We start from the raw sequence: 22,268 nt of genomic DNA, 5'->3' as shown, positions 1-22,268 counted from the left end.
CCAATATCACCAGTATCAACATCATCACCAATATCACCATCATCACCAATATCACCAGTATCAACATCATCACCAATATCACCATTATCAACATCATCACCAATATCACCATTATCACCAATATCAACATTATCACCATCATCACCAATATCACCAGTATCAACATCATCACCAATATCACCATCATCACCAATATCACCAGTATCAACATCATCACCAATATCACCATTATCACCAATATCAACAATATCAACATCATCACCAATATCACCATTATCAACATCATCACCAATATCACCATTATCACCAATATCAACATCATCACCAATATCACCATTATCACCAATATCACCATCATCACCAATATCACCAGTATCAACATCATCACCAATATCACCATTATCACCAATATCACCAGTATCACCAATATCACCAGTATCACCAATATCAACAATATCACCATTATCACCAATATCACCAATATCAACAATATCACCAGTATCACCAATATCAACATTATCACCAGTATGACCAGTATGACCATTATCACCAATATCACCAGTATCACCAATAGCAACAATATCACCAGTATCACCAGTATGACCATTATCACCATTATCACCATTATCATTATCAAAATGATCACAATCAGTTCTGGACCTTTGTTCAAAACGCAGCGGATCCTTTTTCAGATGCATCAAATAAACTAGTTCTTGTTGCACTGAGGAAGTATTTACGCAGTGAACATACATATTGCAGTATATTCACGAGTAGCTAATCTTAAATCCATTTTGATTTATGGAGCAGTGGAGAAATCCCTTTAATGTATCGTCTGTTCTTCATGGAGCAGTGAATCAGCTGTAATAATGAAACATCATGTTGAAACATCAGTTATGCAGCCAGATTAATGTTCACACATCAGCTGCAAATTCACTCCCACAAGCATCTCCTCATATTCAGGCTGAACTCTGCAACATCTCTGAGGGACTGCACACAAGAAGCTGTGGCCGTGCACAGAGCGCTCTTTAGAGAAGACATTTCAGCACGTTTAAAATGAAAAAACAAAAGTATTTGGCCAGTATGAACCTGAATAAACGTTGAAGTATTATTCGAAGTCTGTGCAACATTAAATCCTTTTGTTATTTTCAGGGCTGCAGCTTGAGCTTTGTCATATCGAGTGTGTGTAAAATACAAAAACACAGCTGCTTCATCTGGACAGTTATAATAATGTAACATTTTCATGATCCGTTCATGAATAAATCCTACAGAGCGGTGTGTATGCAAATGTACCAAACTTCTCTAAAAGCATCACGTACATGAAGCGTCACTGATGTGTAGCGAGTAGATCTCTGAGCTCACGACTCTCTGAAGGATCGACAAGTTCTCTCGAGTTTTTGAAGAAGTGAGAAAAAAAACAAAAAAACGAATGCAGACTGTAAAAAAAACGCAGAGAGAGACAGATGTTCAGAGAGACAGATGTTCAGAGAGACAGATGTTCAGTGATGCTCGGTGAGAACAACATGGATGTGAAGCAGCTGAAGACAGTTTATGAAATATTAAATCACAAGTTGATTCCACTGACTCAGTTTATGCCGACTGAGCACTTCTACGCATTAAAACAATAAGCATGGGCTGAGTCAGCAGGTCTGCATTAGTTGTGCTAAAAAAAGACAAAAGCAAATATTAATTTGGGTTTAAGTGAACTACACCAAATCAAAGTTTAATAGTATTTATGATTCAAGTTTGACTATTTAGACAGAAGTCTGATTTCATTCAAAGTCAAAGTTTGCTTTATTGTCAATTCCACAATGTACTAGACATACAGGGGAGTTGAAAAGATGTTTCTCTCTAGTCCAACATATAAACATAAAGTGAATACAGTGCAATAGATTAAAAAAACATTTAGACAATATATATATATATATATATATATATATATATATATATATATATATATATATATATATATATATATATATATATATATATATATATATATATATATATAATAAGAGGAAAAAAACGAGTTCAGAGAGTTCAGCTTCCTAACAGCCTGGTGGACGAAGCTGTTTGAGAGTCTGGTGGTGCGAGCACGGAGGCTCCGGTATCTTCTCCCAGAGGGCAGGAGGCTGAAGAGACTGTGTGAGGGGTGGCTGGAGTCGCGCTCAATCATGGTCACTTTGCGGGTGAGGCGAGTGTCGTATATGTCCTGCAGGGAGGGGAGTGAGGGGAGTGAGGCACCAATGATCCTTCCAGCTGTGTTCGCTATGCGCTGCAGGGCTTTCCTGTTGTAGTCAGTGCAGCTTCCGCCCCACACAGTGATACAGTTTGTCAGGATGCTCTCAATGGTGCCTCGGTAAAAGGTGCACATGATGGGTGGTGTTCTTGCCTTCTTCAGTTTGCGGAGAAAGTAGAGGCGCCTCTGGGCTTTCTTTGCCAGTGATGTTGTGTTGGCTGTCCACGAGAGGTCCTCACTGATGTCCACCCCCAGGAATGTGGTGCTGCTCACTCTCTCTATATCAGCACCATTGATGGTCAGTGGTGGGTGTTTGGTGTGGCCTCTCCGGAAGTCAACAATAATCTCCTTGGTCTTGCTGTTATTCAGAAGGAGGTTGTTGTCTCTGCACCACGTGGTCAGAAGGCTGACCTCCTTCCTATAGTAGGTCTCATCGTCGTTGGTGATGAGACCTACCAGAGTTGTGTCGTCTGCAAACTTGACCATGTGATTGGTGCTGTAGGTTGTGGTGCAGTCGTGTGTCAGCAAGGTGAAGAGCAGTGGACTGAGCACACAGCCTTGAGGGGCCCCTGTGCTCAGCGTGATGCTGCTCGAGGTGTTGTTGCCGACACGTACTGCTTGTGGCCTCTCACTGAGGAAGTCCAGCAGCCAGTTACACAGCGAGGTGTTGAGCCCCAGCTGGTCAACACATTCGATTTTGACACCAACCATCACAGTTGAACCACACTTTCACACTAATGGCGATAAAGCAACGGGATATTTTTTCTGAGGTCAATCTTCGCTCTGCGAATAAAAGCATCAACCAATCACGTGCAAAACGAACATATTCAAAACGTACACTATAAAGTACAACAACACTTTATTACTCCTTTCCACCTTGACAAAGGCAGCTCAGACCACATCCGCTCCTTCTCTTACCTTTCACAATAAAAGCCCAAGATATATACACTGTGATTGTTTGAATGAGGGAGCTCACATTCACTCATTTCTATAAAAGGAAACCCAATAAAATATCTCATATTATGTTAGGCAGTTTACCTCTGACAGACTGACAGACTGACAGAAGCTGCTCTGGGTCAACAGGACCTGGTAGCTGGTCCTCTACATGGAGGACTCCATTCAAACCTTTTATTGTAAACATGTTGGAACCGTCACTAATTTCCATCATAGTAGTTTTGATAGTTGATAGTTTGATAGTTTTGATTAAAGACTTTCACAGCCGATTATTTTGCATTTTTGTGTAAGTGTGTAAAGCTGAACAGTGAATATCAGTGTGTAAGAGTTTGCCTTTTAAAATGCTGACGTACATGTTCTGCATCCCTGATTCACTCCCAACTGTTTCTCTGTGGGAACCTCTCGACCTGAACGGATTCCACTGCCACACTAACTGAATAAACGTGCAGGTTTCAGTCCACACATCCAGAATCCAGTCTTCCAGCAGCTCTCTCTGCAGCCGCTCTGACATCACCACACGCTCCTCAGTAATGTCATTATCGACGGTCATCAACATGCCAGCGGCGCCAGACGCGCACAGCCGCCGCCTTGTTGCCGTCATGTGTTGGTCTTTGTATTCCACGCTGCATGAATGCTCATGCTGACTGGACGCTACAGGGAGCCACGTGTTACTACAGTAATGTGTCACTGTCCTCCCTGCTGGGCCTTCGTCACAGCAGCGTTTGGTGCAGAAAGCAATGTTTTTCTTTTTTATTCCAACTTGTCGACCAACGTCTCCCTGACCTCCTCGCAAAGTGTCCTTGAGCAACAAGAGTCGACGCATTTTCTTCTCAAACTGTGTGCTTCATCGCTTTGTGTCTAGATGCAGCTCAGCAGTTATGTTTCAGGATTTCTCCGAGTAGCTCGGAACACAACTTCCTTGTTCCCCTCGTTTGCACCGCAAACAGTGAAAACGGCAAAATATTAGTGCAGAGGACAAAGGGTACATTTTACACTTTGATTTGCAGACGCAGTCATCCGTGTCCGAGTTTACGGTCGAAGACGCAGCGGAGAGAGGCCGAGGCTGCGGCTACATTAGCACACGGCACAGCCGCAATGCATCCTGGTACATGTTGGCGCTGCGTGCGCAGCTCGACGAGCAGCAGGTTTCTGGGTCAACATATAAAGCTTCAACTGACTACAACTACCATCAACACCGATTGGACATTAAAGATGGCAAAGAGCCCCTTTAATGACGGTGACAGCCCCACGCTCCCTCTGCCACCATGTCTACGCTGGACGTGATGAGGCTGTGGTGGCGACTACCTGCCTTCCTTTCCTCCTCTCTGTCCATCTTCCCTCCAGCAAACTGTTTTTCGGCCTATTTCTCCATCTAGTTTCTCTCTTCTCGGCACTCTCCACCCGTCTCCTTCCATCCATCCCCTTCACTCTGCCATCTCACATTCTCTCTCCTCTTAAGTCGTTAGTTTCTCTCTTTTCCTGCTTCATCCGTCGCTTTCTGCATCCCACTTAATCCCTTTCTGCCTCTTTTCCATCTCTTTCCCTCCCTAATCTCTCCCTCTACGTCTCCCTCTCTCTCTTTCCATCTCTGCATCATCATCTCTCTTTCTTCCTCTCGTTTGCTTCATATTTTAATCGCTCTGCACGCAGCCCATGATATTTTCAGACGGCCGATCCTCCAGAGAGAAGGCGACGTGTTGAGTAACGCAGAGCTTCAGACGCACGGAGCCGAGCTTCCTTCTCCATCTCCGGGAGGAAAAAGGCAATTTGTCCTTTACAGGCAATTATTCAAGAAGCCTTAAAACAAAGAAAACAGGCTTTGTTAACGTATTCACTGAAAGAGAAGAACGGAGGAGGAAAAGAAAGAGCGAGTGGACATATTATCAATCCTGAAATCCACGCTACTCATCGATTATTAACAAAAACAAATCCTGCCAAAATATTTCAGAATGTTCTTTATTTCAGCATCATTGGGAGAAGATTAATATCACAAGGGGATCAAATTAAATATTTGTCCGAATTCTTGTTCACTAAATCCATTCAGAACGACATTTAAGACAAAAACAAATCAAATCACATCTTCACCAGCAGGCAAATCAACTCAGATCATTAAATATCAATAAAAATGATAAATAATGTAAATGTTACGATAATCATGCCTACTTAACTACTGATTATTCACCAGGTTGTTCTTGTTGCTCATTCCTATATTCATCTTTGTTTTAAAGGTATTTAAGTGCCGCTGTTAGTATTATGATATTTCTTTATTTTTATTGATTGATTGATTTATACGCCTTCAGGTGTCATCACGTAATTTAAAAAGGATCACAAAAACTATTCACCAAGTTGATGAAACTAAATAATGGGAAACAGCTACCTGATCCTAAAACGGCTCCTAAAGTCAGACTATATATATTTAACAACCAGCCCGTGGATTCAAAAGATTACAGATGCACCAATCAGACCTTTTCTCTCCTTTTACCTCAACTCTGCTACTACTGAGCACCAATTACACACCAGTACTCTGTTTTACCCTCCATGTTAAATGTGTGAAACTCATTAGAATTACCTTAATGTAAAGTAATGTGGGATTATTGTGGCATTAAAAACTACCAAATAAACAGGTAAAACAGGTTCCAAATGTCCTGTGAAGTAAAATGTTGAAGACTCAACAAGAAAATATACGTCTGTTGCCTTAGAAGTTCACTATTACTACTCACTACTCAAATATTTACAACTCCATACAGAAACAAGTAGAACGCATGCACAGCAGAATATAATCTCTATAACAAACTGAATATAAATGATCTGTGGCGTCAGTAAAACACTCATAATGGCTTTCGAAGCCTTTTATCGGTCGAACCCCACGAGAGCGGGAGACAAAAGGGAGACAGATGGGAGGACAGACAGAGAGGACAGTCAGTAAGTGCCACCATCAGTCAGAGCTGTTGGAGAAAGACGTTGTGGGGAAACGGGGCCTTTAGGATCATAAAAAGACACCCGAGACGATGGCGACGAGACTCGCTTCAGCCTGAAGTGCTCGGCCATGTACACTGTTGAATTTGCAAGTCCTTTCTGTCCCTGCGTGACCCACTAACACGCAGCCTTCCTCGTACAAAACCACATTTCAAATCGCTGCTTTTTCCAGGAGGGAGGCGAACGAGACCGGCCGGCCTAGATAATCTGAGAGCCTCGGGGGTGAACGAACCAAACATTACTTCCAACGGCGGAGGAGGCAGCCTCTGAAGTCCGCTTCACGGTCTTCAATAGAGGAATTAACCCAGATAGGTCCAGGCTTTGAAGTAGGACTGCTGAGTTCAGAGGAAACATTATAACGGTTTAGTTTATGGTGCTGGATTCTTTAAAGATGGCAAACAAAGCTGCTTATTTACATTAGCAGGTCTCACACAGAGACAGTTTCACTTCTCAAAGGCCGTGGTTACACTTGTCTTTTCATCATTTTTGTCGTCAGGTCGGATCTTGCTCGCATTGGGATCCGATCAGCCGGACCACAAGCCGAGGTAGTCTGGCCCACATCGAGTTCAGGTCTCAGAGACGTGTGGACAACATGTGGGCAAAATCCAGGGACAATTTATCGAAGGCAGGTCTCCATCATCTTCCTCTCCCGAGGAGAGCAAAGGGAAGAGAAGAGCTGGAGTCCCGTTAAGTTACTGCTGATGAAAACACAACATTTACAATTGTTGCTGCTTCAGAATAAAAGCTTTTGAATAAAGAAAATTAACTTTTATTGTGAAAAATGTACAAGAAAATGTGTTTATCACCAAGTTAAGCGGCTATTCTTCAATACAACAAGTCTACGATTACTGCAGAGAGAAAGAGTGAGCAGTAAAAAAATAAAGAGGGGCTTTTATTGTGAAGAATTCGTAGCAAATTCAATTTGTCCATTCATCCATCGTTTTACAGTGGCTCCTTCGATCACTGGTTTGAAGTGAGGACACAGCTGAGCTCTTGATCTGGAGCATCCGATGACAAAATCAGCATTAAAATGAATGAAAGGTAACGACGGCCAGAGAGAACACCAACTGCTTTGTGTCTGCATGTGTGAACTGCAGGGGTCGGGTTATGCTAGAAAAGAACTGGTTCGTTGCCTGAACACGTGAAGTGAAAAGTCGGCCATCATGAATGCAATAATCGTCCAAATGTGGGGATGACTGCACACATTTTCAGCTATTCTCTCCCAGGAAGAGCTTTTTTGTTTGTTCACATCTGAAGTGACTGAAAGAGTTATAAAGCTATAGAGAGAAAAGTTCGAAACCTACAATTCGTAAAAGGTTTGGAGGTCAAAAGGTTTGTGGACCATCTTGGATTACGGCTGTCGCCATGTTGTTCATTGGCAACCAATGAACGGAATTTACCATATTTGGAATGCGGAGGAGTAACGTAGAGACGTCGTATATATGGCTTTGAAAGAGCTGTCAATCACAGTAAGCCCCGCCCTAAAGCATCCCCTGCTTTATGGTCTGTTTGACTCTAAATGGACCATAATGTACTAAATGAACATCATGCTGTATTGAAGAAGACTTGAAACTAGAGATTGAGACCATAAACTCATGTTTACAATGTTTACTGAGGTAATAAATCAAGAGAGAAGTAGAGTCATTTTCTCATAGACTTCTATACAACCAGAGGAGTCGCCCCCTGGTGGACACGAGAGAGAATGCAAGTTTTAACACATGAAGCATCGGCTTCATTCTGCAGAACCGGAGGTTACCGCCTGATCCAAAATGGCAGAGAGGCAAGGGAGGTGTCCAATAGTTGACATGGGTGACACCATATTTGGTCCATAAACAGAAGAAGTGCATCTAAGGAGCGTTACTCAACAAGCTCTCATTGAGTCACAGTCAAAAGTTAAAAAAAAACACTGTCAGAGCTGCACCAATGACGTTCCTGCAAGAGCTGTTATGCAACAACTGACCGACCAGCGGCATCACAACAAACACACAGCGTCCCAGGTGGTCGAAGCCAAACCAGATGGCTCTGACTTTGCAGAGGCTGCCTCTGAAGGCTAACCCTCCAAATCCCCTCCATCATCCCGTCCATCCATCCATCCATCTCACTCCACCCATCAGCAGCGTTCACTGTGGCTAATGTCTGATGTGACGAGGGCTGCCTGCCAAAAACCGGGAGGGAGGGAGATAAACAGAGAGAGAGAGACAGAGGAAAATCTAGAGAGACGCGGGTGAAATTGTGACATCTAAACCTCACCCTATCTCCTCATCAGTTGAGCACCCTGCCTCCCCCAACCTCACCCCTCCACTCCCCCATAGTCCCATCTGTCTGATGGGAGAATACACAGGGTTGTGGCATTCACCATGGAAACAGACTTAAAACAAACGCATCTGTTAAGTGAAGCACGTTGGCTCTCTCTCCCTCCATCCTTCACACTCACAGCTTCCTATTCCAGCTGCTGTCAAATCAAAATCTAGCGTAGCATCTTCTCAACGGCCCCGATTTGCTCATTGTTTCCTCCCCCCCTTCCCTCCCCTCCCCCCTTCTCCCGACTAATCCCCCCCGACATCTGTCTAAACTCGGGCCACAGTCACGGTCACGTACAGACTCGAATCTAACATCTGAGGACAACAAGCGGGAGGTGATATCAACCAAAAGAGCTCACATTTTTCACAAGGTGTTATGACCCCATTTATATTATTGCAGTGTACCATCCTCTCTGCTCTAGTTTGGGTTGTATGTTCATTATGGTGCAAACGCTGCTCTCCTTAATGTAGGTCATTCTGATGCTAAAATGCACCCAAAATGTGCACATCTGTGGTCTTTTATATGCTTAGTGTATGGCTTTTTTGTTATAGAAGTCTATGAGAAAATGACTCTACTTCTCTCTTGATTTATTACCTCAGTAAACATTGTAAACATGAGTTTATGGTCTCAATCTCTAGTTTCAAGTCTTCTTCAATACAGCATGATGTTCATTTAGTAAATTATGGTCCATTTAGAGTCAAACAGACCATAAAGCAGGGGATGCTTTAGAGCGGGGCTACACGGTGATTGACAGGTCTCTAGTGTACCAGGGTCACAATGTTTATTGGGTCACATTGTCTCGGTCTGAAACGCATGAAGACGATGATTATATGTACGTGCACTTCGTCTTGAATCTTCGCATCAAAAGTATGACAAGAAATCTCTTAAAAATCCATCTGCAAATTTACTCCACGGCAGCTTCATCCCCCGTCCAAACCATGTGCATTCGGATCTGAACTCAATCTGCCTTTCAAACTCCATCTCTCCCTCCCTCCATCTCTCCCTCCCTCCCTCCCTCTCTCCCTCCCTCTCAGCAGGCTTCAGCTAATCTGCAGACTCACTGTGTGCTGCTGCCGGTTGAGTGGGCGGCCGCTTTAAATCAGCTTCTGCAAGCCGACACGTTGATGATTGAGTCATCCACTCTCACTTCAGCGCACCATCATGATACAAAAACCAGTAGTACTCGGAGTGTTCACTGCTGCTCTGCTCAATCATAAGACCCTCTTACTCAACAGAATAACCAGCAAAGTGATTCAGCTACAAAATATAAAAACAAAATATAAAAACAATTCAGAATTCATCTATAAACAGCAGAATAAACCCCCTTTTTCACAAACTGGATCCAAGGAAAGCCTTTCAATGTTTGTGACTCTTTAACATGCTACAAACATGTAAATAGAAACGCTGGAGAATTTGAGTTCCTGTATTGTCCGTGAGATGGAAACACAAAAGGAAAACGCTCACGTATCCTGACTTCCTTATTTACATCTCCAGCCTCGAGTCTCTGGGAGATGAGGTGGAATGAAGAGCGAGCCACGATGAATATTTCATCACCTTAAAAAAATAAAACTCCCGCTGAAGGTTTAACTCCGTCCCTCCGGAGTCGGCACTTAAAAACGTGCGTCTTTCAAGCGATGTGCACTTAAGCAAAACTTTTCAGCCTCGTCACCTGACCCACTTCCTCAACTCAGGTCATCAGAGAGTGCGTCTCTTCTTTTTTTATTCTTTGGATCACCTGACAAAGCTTCAGCAGGGAGATCCAACAGGAATAGAAGATGCTGTTTCCTTTACAGGAAGCTCACGGGTTTGATTCATGCAACTTTTAAAGTGTCCTTGAGCTAAAGAATATCTGCTCACAAACGAGCAGTTATGACCGCAGCATTTCAGCCCTAAACATACTCACTGGATTCCCTCAGAGGTGAAGGAAATGTAAACAGCGCTTTTGTGTATCGATTTATAGAATCTAGGGCTGTGCTGAATGTCTTTTATTGGTTTTTGAATACAGCTTCAAATGTCTGATGGCATATAATACGACGTCAGCACAAAGAAAGGGGGGAAAAATAGATTTTATATCTTATATAAATGTAATTTATGGTGCCGTTAGATTGCTGCTCAACTGTCCCGTTAATACAGGAGCCCAACTCCAGTGTACAGTGACCGGGAGCGTATTTATGTTCCCCAGCTCAATATCCTCATTATGACTCATTTAGGAACCTTTCAAATAGGAGTGTCTTTTCTTAGCAAAGATTTTTCTTCCCTTGGTCAACTGTTCAATGTTTCCTTGGGTCAATATGTTGATATCACCCACATCCAGAATAGTCTACTGATGTTAAACTCCTTGAAACCTACACAGATACTACACATTGATCTCTCCACGGTGGCTGAATAGAGTTGTGAATTTTGTAAAAGATTACATCTTTTGATTTTCAATGAATTTTGACTTTCGGACTATTTTTTGAACTACAAAATGGAAATGTTTGGATCAAGCGAGTCAGAAACAATCCGGCACTGCGATCTAATTCTACAAATAGTATGATACTAATAATATCAGTGTAGCCTGATCTTTATCTGCAACTGAGCACAAGTACTGATTTTGGAATTCAAACGTCAACATTATGATTGAAGCTCTGAACTACTTTGTACAGCTCGACTGGATTTAAGGTACTTTCAAGGACGGAAAAATGAGTCTCCTTTCGTTCTAAAATTCCCAAACTTCCAATGATCTTTCAAGGCCGTAGTGGAGCTAAACAGGGAAACCCTTACTGTAGTCCTGCATAATGACTCACTCATGAATCATTAGCTGCCAGAGAGATGCCCGATATGCAAATGTGATTATCCGACGCTCTCGGAGTTATAGGTCTGTATTTTATCTTCTACCTTGAGACACGGTCAGATGGAGTCCCCACCCACCGCCGACGCCGCTCCCTGGGCGCTGCCCGCTGCTTATCTGCAATCGCAAATAATGCGTTTCTTATCAGACTGAGCGGGAGAGCGATGGAGGGAGCACGGAGAGAAAGAGAAGGACCTTTCTGAAACCAGTGAGTCAAGGTAAATACCGTCTGCATACTGTGAGGACAAAACTGAGCGGAGATTGAAAGTGTAGAAATGGAGGAAAGCAATGAGAGAGTAAAGAGTGGGAGAAGGGAGGTGGGAAGGAATAAAGGGAAGAAATGAAGGAAGAACAAATGTATAGATAATAGAATATTTCATAAAAGATGAAGGCAGCAAGGAGTTGTTCCAAGAGGGTTAGGAAACAAAGGAAAGGAAAGTAAAGGTTTATGGGTGAAACAGATAAAAGTAAAAAGGCAAAGGTGAAAACAAAATGGGAGGTAAAGACGCAAAGAGTAGAAATAAGGAAGAAAAAGCTTCATATGTACTAAGAAATAAAGATGAACATTCAGAATCAAGGAAAGGATCAAATAATAGAACAAGAGTTCAGAGGAAAACAAGACAAAGAAAGAAAACAGATCCAACTGTCAATAACAAAGCAAGATGAAAATGAATACACCAATCACAAAGCCAAACCTCTGCTGCTGAAGCCAAACATTGGGCGGTGATCTGCGTCCAACACTGTACGGAGACTCTGACAAAGAGACTCAGTGGGTCTTTACTTTGAGATATTTTTAGCTGCTGAATAATTAAAGTGAAAGACATGAAGGCGGTTTGTGTGGAGTTCTGCCCGATTGTGTCGGGGGCCATTTACAAGTTTCTCAAAAACAGCTTTATTATAAGCATTAGACACCCACAGCCTCCGACTAACAACGGGTTTTGTTTCAATGATCAGTTCCAACAGCCTTTTTCACCATCTGTTCAGAACAAACTAAATCTGTATCACAGCATAAACTAGAAGTATTCCCTACAAATAGCTCCAGCGCCGTCTTGTTAAAGATCTGAATGCCCTGAGGGGGCAGCGGCTCGTTTAGAGATGGATTAGATATGAACGACAAGGAAAACAAGACGGACAGATAACTGAAGCTCTGCCAGTATGAGCCCGCTGTCTATCTGCTGTAATACAATCTGCTCCGTCCTCTAAATCTGATCTAAAAAGACAAGTATCCTTCACACAAATACAGGGATACCTGCACACACAGTATAGGGGATCACTATTGTCACTAATAGTACGTTAAGAAGAACGTCATTAGTTTTGAAGGTATTCAAAGTATTGGACAATTTTTGATCTAATGAGGGAATTATATGGATCATCGGAGTCGGCAGGCTTCATCCTCTGGGGACCACGACTATCTGAACCGAGTTCATGGCAATCCACTTCGAAGTGGACATCTTTCACTCGAAACCAAAGTGGTGGACCGACAAACCATCAACAGAGTTTGCCAGAGGACAAGACAACAGGATGGTTACTTTAAAAACAAACAATGTGGGGGAGTCTCAAGTCTCTAAAACCACCAAGCTGCTTGCTCCGCTCTTGCAATGGGATTAAGATGCCAAAAACATTATGGGTTTTGCATTTTTGCTGTAATCAGGGCTTAGTATCTTTGGATATTGGCTAAACTGTAAAAGGTAATTTGCTCAGCAGTTTATGAAGCAAAAATGTCAAACGCTGGTTCCCCCTTCTGACAAGTGACGATTTCCTGCGTATTCTTAGAATCTTAAATTGTATGTTTGTGGTATTTGGACTGTTCGTCGGACAAACCAATACATTTGTAGAAATGACCTCCATCGTTCGAGCATTTTACGGACAAAATGATTTATCGAAAGATGATAAACAATAGCTGAAGCATCCAGAACGTTCTTTCCCAGACTTTCTTTCAAATTAAGCCTTGGCTTTAAAGGCTTGGGTGCTGGACTAGCCCACAGAATTACTGCAGAGATCGAATAAAAAAAACCTGCACTGTAGTCTGTAGCCATCAGAGAGAGACAGACAAAGACTAAGACAGTAAGTATTGGGGGGGAAAGACAGAGAGAGACGAACGATGGAAAGATTGGAGAGCAGAACAAGGCCGGCTTACCAGAACATGACGTTTATCCCTCTCAGTTGATATGAAGCAGAACAAAGGCTAAACGTGGCCTGAGGGGCGTTTGGAGCGCAAGAACAGATAAATACACCAGATGGAAATGATTTAAATAGGCCAGTGGATTCAGCGATGGTGAGGATAGAGAAGCTGGATGTGGGAGATAAACGGAAGATGCTTTGACTACAAACATGTCCAGGTAGAATCATTGTTACTGCTGTGGTTGTGCATATGGAGAATCCGATACCGTCTTCGCCATCACTGCGCTAAAAACAACACGATGGACGACGTTGGTAAAAGGTTTGTGGTTTTGATGGCAACTATCAATCTTTTGTCTTTGTTGTGAAAGTCTCACGGTAAACAGGAGAAATAAGAGATTAAGTTTACAAAAATATACCAGCAGGATGTTTTGTTGGATGTAATTAGATTGCGGCAACAGATTAGCCAGATTCAGACGATTTTGTTCATCGAATGTAACTCAAGGTACACACTGCAGTAGAGGTTGTATACACTCCACACACCAACCTATTAACGATTAAATAAAACAAAATGTCCTTCTAGTCGTTCAGAACTTTAATCCAATAACCCTCACACCATTGTTGGAACTTAAACTCTCCATCCTTTAACTGTCAAACCAAAGCATTATCACACTGCCCACGATTTACAAAACACAGAAATGTTCTCATCCAAAGTTGTTCCATATGTTACTGTGAGGACAAAGTTCTCCCAATGCAAATGACCTCTTCACTACTTCTTCCATATTGACGAATAACTGATCCGAACTGATCAAGACCGACGACGGTTTAGGTAAAGTAGGACTGGACCCGGCCTGGACCCGGTGGAGTCGGACACCAGGTGGTTTTGGGCTGGAAATCGATGCCCTCGTCAGACTGAAGGTTGACCGCAAGAGGACGCGTCACAACACAACGGCTACTTTACTTGTGTTGTTCATTCAAGTTCCAGGACTCTCCAACAGTCTAACTGAGCAAAGAGAGCAAAAAGTGGGTCACCGGCTAAACTCTTCTCCTAAACTTTAACTGAGTTTATTTGTCAGACGGATGTCGAGTTGAATTAGTCTGTGTGGTCATGCAGAAAGGGATGGTGCAGTATAACTGACAACCATGTCCCAACGCGTTAACATATCTCTGCACTTCCCCTAACAGATAAGTGACCTTTCCAGGGACACAGAATAAAAACACCACCCTTAATAAAAACTGTCTTTCTGCTCTCCGGGCGGTGCAAACCAACAGCGTGCAGCATATTTTAAAGTGGAAGTGAAGCAGATACGAGCTTGAGAAGTGAAAGTAAACATCAAGAGGAGACAGAAATAAAATGAGGCCAGCAGGTGAGCCGACAGGTGGAAGGAACTATAACGATCACATGCTGCACGTCCTCAGCTCAGTTCCCGCAATCGAGAGGCTCGGTGCGCCACAACCACAGCGGACGACTCTTCCTTATTTTATTCTAACAGACGAACACTGAAGTTAGCCGACCGTGTCGCTCATTTATATCTTAGTTCGCAGTTCGTTTGTAGACGCGTCTGAATTGTGAAGCAGCATTTCTTTTGTGAAAAAGGTTTGACATAAATGAAGGAGGGATGAATTAATGGTTGTCTTTTTCAGCCTTGGTGCCTCAACCAAAACAATTCATGCCAACATGACATCGATTCAAATCTTCATAGCAACTCAAAAAATAAACAAAGCTACAAAAATGGATTTGGATAAAATGATCAACAAAACTGAATTAACACAAAGATGTCCGGGTAAAAGCCAAAAACCAGCAGAACAGTACATTTCAATCTTTAAGAGTCTGAATTGATATTTTATGCCTTTATGTGATAGTGATAGTGGAGAGAGACGGGACATGTGGGGAAAGACAGTTGAGGAATGACATGCAGCAAACAATCCGGCCAGCCGGGAATCAAACCGGAGACTCTCTGCTCGGGATATTTACGCTCATGTGACGTCCTCAAGGAGTTTTATATTCTCCATTATCTCACATTTCCATGTGATCCTTAAATCATAGTAATAGTAGCAGAAGCATCAAAGAACTTTGTTTAAATAGATTTCTTTTGAAAAGGACATGCAGCTGAAAAAGCAGAAGTGTAACTGCAGTGTCACTTCACAGGAACTCTCATCATCACCCCAATTTCAACACGCTGAGGAACAAATTACCCCTCATATTTATAGAGATTATTAATCCCCTCGTAAAAAAACCCTGAATGCTGTCGATTGAGATAGGAGCCAACGTCTAAAGATGGGGGGGGGGGGGGGGGAGAACTACATAATGAAGCATTTTAGAGTCTCAATCCGTCCTCGTGCTTCCTGACTGAGCTCCTACAGCTGTGTGGGCGCTTATCGAGACGGGCAGGTGGCTCTTTATTCTCTCACACACGCACGCACACACAGAGGTGAAGCTGAAAAGGGAACTGAGATTGTGGTCTGAAATGATTGTGAAGTTGCACGCTCGTCACCAATTTCTGCATTTGAATGATCAACAAGACTGAAAGTTTACGCATGAAAATTCTCCTTCCTCCTCGACACACGTCGTCTAGAAGCTGGACAGATGTCATCTAGGAGTAGTGGAGATCGAACCATGCTAAATGAATCAAGTCTCAACTTTTTACCTGGTAAAACTATTTAAATAAATAAGACCGTACAACCAGGCCATGCACAGCTAAACATTCTGAATATGCAATTAGCAGCCGGTGTATGAGAGAAATAAATAAATAAATAAATAAATAAATATACACTAGCAAAACAGCTTTGATGAGAAAAATGATCAAACGCTGTGTTTTTTTAATTGTCAGCGTTCAGATTACAGACCTGACTCTATCAACTAGCAGCTGCTTGTTATTCGGTAAGAACGGTTATATAGTTTCTGATTTCCTAAAATATTGTATTCATCCCGCAGTGAAATGACCCTGGGGCACTTGGATCCATCAGACATGTTGACACACAGACCAAAGATCTGTAGCAGTAGAAAAAGACCCAATTAGACCAGGTATACAGGGTATCATTTGGACCTGGTCCCTCAGAACCGAGTGGACCCAGAGACCCTTCTTGAGATCAAACGGTTCTGAATGATTCTACCCCCCCCCCCCCCTTCGTGCATTGTCCACCGACCTGTCTGGCCAACCTGCGGGCCTCCCAGTAGGGCTTGGACTCCTCCACAGCCTTGCCGATCTTCTTCACCAGTTCGTCCAGCTTCACCGTGGCCTCGACCAGAACCGAGCGGAACTTCTGCCTCGCGTCCTGACAGAGAGAGAAACGGTAATTCAGGTCAACACTGCGAAGAAGTAAAAAGGATACCAACATAACTTTCTGGATGTTTGAGGACTCAACTGAACTTTTACAACCTCTGCTACACCTGAGCACCCTGAGCTATATCTGTAGCTCACTCCTAGCACACAGTCCACTGTACCACCACACACTGCTTTCTTTATGCAGGGATCAATTGGGGCTCGGTATTGGTGCTCTATACCTTTAAGGTATCGACCAAGTAGTATCAAAACTTCTCCAGTCAAACGATTCTTGCAATCGTTCCTTTTTGTGCACAAAATAAAGAATAAAAGTTGACTACTTGTATGTTTTTGCTCGCAGCCAATCAATGGAACCGTTCTTTGATTTAATGAGACGTCTGTTTGACTCTAAATGGACCATAATGTACTAAATGAACATCATGCTGTATTGAAGAAGACTTGAAACTAGAGACTGAGACCATAAACTCATGTTTACAATGTTTACTGAGGTAATAAATCAAGAGAGAAGTAGAGTCATTTTCTCATAGACTTCTATACAACCAGAGGAGTCGCCCCCTGGTGGACACTAGAGAGAATGCAGCTTTAACACATGAAGCATTGGCTTCACTTTTTAGAAGCAGAGGTTGCCGCCTGGTGTTAGCTCTGTGCAGTGTTGCGGAAATTAGCTTCCATTCATGACGGGTATCAAATGAAGTCCTCTAATGATATCAGTATCACTTTAAGGGTACTGAGATTGGTACTGGTGTCGTCATTTTTTCAAACAATACCCAGACCAAAGGGATTTTTTTTAGCCTGAACCAAAATAGGGAATACTGTCATTCCCTTAAAGTCTGCAATACAAACACTGAATAAAGTCTTCACCTGAATTAGGATGCAAACACCCCCTTTGTTAAAAAATAATATTAGAGTTTCATTGAGTTAAAAGGAGGCGGTAATTCATTTTAGACTGCGTTTGATTAAATCAGATGTTATTTATCCATCTCTTGCCAGTGAAAATGCTCCTGTCCAGCCTTTAAACAGGTTTCTTGTTTTGCACTTCTGAATGAACACTTGTTACATCTCCTGACAGGGCCTCGTAGCTCTTGAACCTTGAACTTCGCTTTACTAGCAGCTTGTAAAGTCAATGAAATTAAACCTTGCTGCCTCTGCCGGGAGTCACAACTTCTCAGAACTGGAGCATGTTAAAACCCCAGACTTTCAAGATAAAACCACAAACACTAGGTCTAAATAAGGGATAAGAAACATTAGCTGGTAACCATTAAACTTGATCTAATCTGGTCAAAGCATTCACACCATGTGTTATTCTGAGTGTCTCAATAAACACTGAAAAACAGATCAGAGCCAATCTGTCAACAGTAAAAGATGAATGTCCGCGCGAAGCAAACAGTTTGTTACGTCTTAGAGAGCTTTGTTTGGTTCGCTTGTCCTTGTCGAGGGGAGATTCTCAGAATGATTTCAGCGCATCGCGGTCGTCTAATCGCGGCGAACAAAAATAGCAAGAAGAGGAAAAACAAGTCAGAAACCGGAAAATTCTCTCTTTAACTTCCCATCTTCTTTAGCGGGGTCAGTTACACAAGGGACATCGGGGGGGAAGGATGTTTTTAGCAGCAACCGCGCTTGAACCAATGGCCCTCTGTTAAAAAATAAAAAATAAATAAAGTTCCACCCCGCTGTCCCCAAACGTTCCCATCGGTTTAAAAAAGTGTTTGTGTGTTTTGTAGCAGTTGTAGGAAATTTGGGTTTAGAACTATGTTTTAGGAAATTATAATAGAAGTGTTTAATGATTCATAAATAAGAAATCATAATTAGAAGTGTCTTGGAATACATAATTAGAAGATTCATAATTGTAGAAGTGTTTTAGAATTTGTAGTTACAAGTGATTTGTAGTTAGAAGTGTATCTTAGTAGAATTTGTAGCACCTTTAGCTCTATGCTTGTGAAACTTGTGAAGGTTTTTGCCAAAAGTTGCAAATCCTTATCTTTATATAGTATGTTTATCATAGAAGTGTTAAGCCATAAAAGACAGTCATTGAATGTTTTAAACTGTAAAGAATAGTATGTTGGGAGTAAGGGACAGATAGATTTCTAGACAGGCAATTACAGGTCATACCCGTGCGAGGGTCCTGCGAGGAGGAGGAGCCAACTGGATTTAGCCAATAGGAACTACGGACATTATGGGAGGTTTTTTGAACTATGTAAGGCGGGGGATAAAGAAATTCCGGCCTCTTGCTCCTGTACCACTGGGTGGGTGGTAACGACTTTTGGGGTGAGCAGGTCATATTCGGTGTAACTGTAAATGATGTACTCCACTATGCAATTGTTTTAGCATGAGAGGTATTAAATGCTTTGTTTATAATTGAAACCGGTTCTCTTTGTGTAAGAGGCTGGATTACATGCGGTTTCCACACAGTCTAGAGGTTCCATGAACCTAACACCGATAACAAAAGATGTTTGTCCTAACATGAAAGGCTGCATCTGTCCAGCTGCGAAACAACCTTATTAGAACCGGCACCAGATAACTACACATCAAACAGCAGGTTTCAGCCCAAACAGCTACCGACACTCTCATTTTAAACACTTCAAGGAAACAACCACAAGGTTTGTCGTCCCACAGGCTTCTTCAGGACTCCAGACTGGGGAGGAGTTCCAGACCTTTTGACCTCCTGGGTCAAAGGTTCCATGAGGTGAACTGTTGACATGTCATAACTGAGACGAGGTCAAACTCCTCCCGACCGATACAATCTCTGAACTTGTGGCTTGAAAGCTCATCAGCGCTCTGTCCGGGAAACAAGCTACTTGTGAGATAAAAAGCACAAAATCCAAAGAGGGTTCGTTTCCGTCAAAGAAAACATATCATAGACCCATAAACCACGAAGCCGTACATTCAAGGAATGATGTGGTTTTATCAGTCAAAGCAGGATCAATATGGGGACATCATCTTCCTACGTAGCTACTAGCTGACTGGCTGCATCACCAAGAAAATGTAACCAGAGAAATGGCCACAAAATAGAGAAACAAACTAAAATAAACAGTGTGGGGCCCGTTACAGAAAAGTCATTGATCGCAAGTGGTGGCTCGACATGTTTTACAGATAAATGAGTCTGTGGAGCAGAGAAGGACGGTTAGAAACCTTCAGTGCTCTTGCATTCTCTTGCACAAGTCGCAAGTATTTTGTTTCTTTTTGACTCGTTTTGAAAGGTGTCAAAATGAGAAAGAGGAAATGTGATGCAGCTTGCATGTTGCACATTTGTTGAAATAGGCCAAAGTCCATCGGGTTGGTGTCGCCCTGCACACAAAGAGGCTTAAAGCTGCTGAATATCGCCTGATGTTGACATTTCTGTGATGATTGCTCTGCTCTGTCTGCTTCCATCCAAAACAGAGTTCCTTTCAACTAAACCCTGCTCTGACTAATTCCCCTCTACTGATCTAGATCTGTGCCACTGTTACATTTAGTTTGTTAAATTCCTTCGACTAAGAATTCCTTTGTATGAGGACGGACCTGTGCATTTTGGTTCAGAGTCACGGTCCCCTTCAGGAAGAATTGTCATTTTTATTTTGGGAAACATTTTGGTTTATAGCAGCAGATCTAATGACATTCCCATCAGCCTCAGCTTTCTGTTTGTTAGCAATCAGCAGAAGTTAGCCCGCTAGCACACGAAACAAAGATGGTGAACATTCAGCATTTAGCTCAAAGGATGCCGTGAAACGTCCCGGGTTCGATTCCCAGCATGTCCCGCCCTGCGGTCAAAGAGCGGCTGTAAAATGTTGGAGAAACAAAGTTCATCTCCTACGAATTCTTCAAAATAAAAGTCTATTGTTATTTTTGCCGCTTACTCTTGTGGACCCATTAAATGCATTTCATTTCCTAACAATTCTACAAGATAAAAGCCCCCCAGTTAAATTGTTATTTCTCCGGATTGTGTGCACACGCTGAGACATGCAAACTACCTCAGGGACACAACACGCCGGATTTCCAGTGAAACAACGCTCTGTGGGACGAAAAGTCAGTTTAACCTCAATGTCATAGTTTCATTTCAAAAACTGTCCCAACGCTTCACCGTGGCTTACTGGGTAGAGAGGGTTGTCCGCCAACTGAAAGGTCACCGGTTCGATCCTCGGCTGCACCGTGCCCTGTGTCGAAGTGTCCCTGAGCAAGACACTGCTCCCCGGCCTGTCATTGGCAGCCCACTGCTCCCTCTATACACAGGGATGGGTCAAATGCAGAGAATAATTTCCCCACTGTGGGACTAATAAAGGAATGTTTCTTTCTTTTCTTTCTTTCTTCACCGTCCATAACACGTGAAATGCATTACAGCTAACAATAAGGAGAAACAGCTCATAACAACAGAGTGAATGCTTCCCGTCCTCCGTCTCTGGGATTAAACCGATGCAGTGCAGAGTCTCCGGCCTCGGACGCTCGCTCTCTGACGGATTCGCCTCGTCAGCGCGTCAGCACCCTTAGGCGTTGTGTCTAGAACTTGTCGTTATCCGCTAAATTTAGCATCCTTCGCCTCACCGCTATGAAAGAGCATCACCGGGACACTCGGCTCATTACTGCTGCAGTCGCTCTGCCTGTTCCTCTCATCGGCAGTGAGAAATCAAAACGTCTCTTTGGGTTAAGTGATGATCTCACACTAATGCTGCTGCTGCTGGAGATTTCCACCCATGGAAATAAAACTAGGCTGACACGAGTGGGGGAATTGTGGATCGGCTTTGGCAGGACGAGATTAATCCTGGCAGGGAATCAGAAAAAGGATTTCAGCGCGTTGCGTGTTCATGTGCTGACGTTCACAGGAATATCCGGATTCAAGGCCCTGAGATTACAAATATCCATCCTCCTTTAGCGTCCTCTAAAGGCAGAGGAAGACATTTTTATGATTCTTACGGGTTCCCAGAGCCAAACGAAACGTCATAAAGTTTCTTATTTTATCCGTCAACAGCCCAAAACCCGTCTTACGTTAACTATCAAGACAAAGACAAAGAACAAAGGCTGACTTTCAGTCAAGTCAGTCCACGTTGTGCTGAGCTTCAACCAGAAGCCGTATCAAGGACTAGACAGTCCTGGTCTATATTGTGACAGGTTTGTACTTTTGTGTAATTTAATGTCCATATTATCATAACAGCATGATTTGATTTTATTATTAATAAATATAATGATAATTTTCTCAATTAATACGTTTGTCTAGCAACGAGTGAAAACTCCTCATTGTAATTATTACATTTATTTTTTTTAATAATCATCTAAAGAAAAAATGTATAATGACATTTTCAAATGACTCGTTTGGTCAAAGAAACAGTTTTTTGTTGACACATAAAGAACGATGTAGTGTGTCATGAGCCCCCCCCCCCCCCCCCCCCCCGACGGTAGCAGGTCACAGCCCTGAACAGCAGACGTCTTTGTTGCGACGTGAAAACAACTTGACTTGACTCCGTAGCTTGTGGAGTCATAAAGAAAAGGCAGAAACTTAAATCAATCAATCGGTTCTAACAATGGGCGCAGTGTTGAACACACCAGGCACATGGCCGACGTCCACAGGGACAGAAGAAGGTTGACCGACCAACAGACGATG

General features: G+C 42.7%; 1 protein-coding gene across 2 annotated transcripts in view; it reads right to left on the bottom strand.

The window, feature by feature from the left end:
- sh3bp5b (SH3-domain binding protein 5b (BTK-associated)) overlaps positions 1-22,268 on the bottom strand; it is a 33,964-nt gene that overhangs the window by 8,119 nt on the left and 3,577 nt on the right. For both annotated transcript variants that reach the window (XM_076081307.1, XM_076081306.1), the window contains one exon: positions 16,563-16,691. In XM_076081307.1, coding sequence (XP_075937422.1) covers positions 16,563-16,691 — 129 coding nt within the window. The remainder of the gene's footprint in view (positions 1-16,562; positions 16,692-22,268) is intronic.

Source organism: Anarhichas minor, unplaced genomic scaffold (genome assembly GCF_050575085.1).
Source record: "Anarhichas minor isolate MPS153535 unplaced genomic scaffold, ASM5057508v1 ptg000079l, whole genome shotgun sequence".
Lineage (NCBI taxonomy): Eukaryota > Metazoa > Chordata > Actinopteri > Perciformes > Anarhichadidae > Anarhichas > Anarhichas minor.
This window is presented reverse-complemented; position numbering and strand designations above follow the sequence as displayed.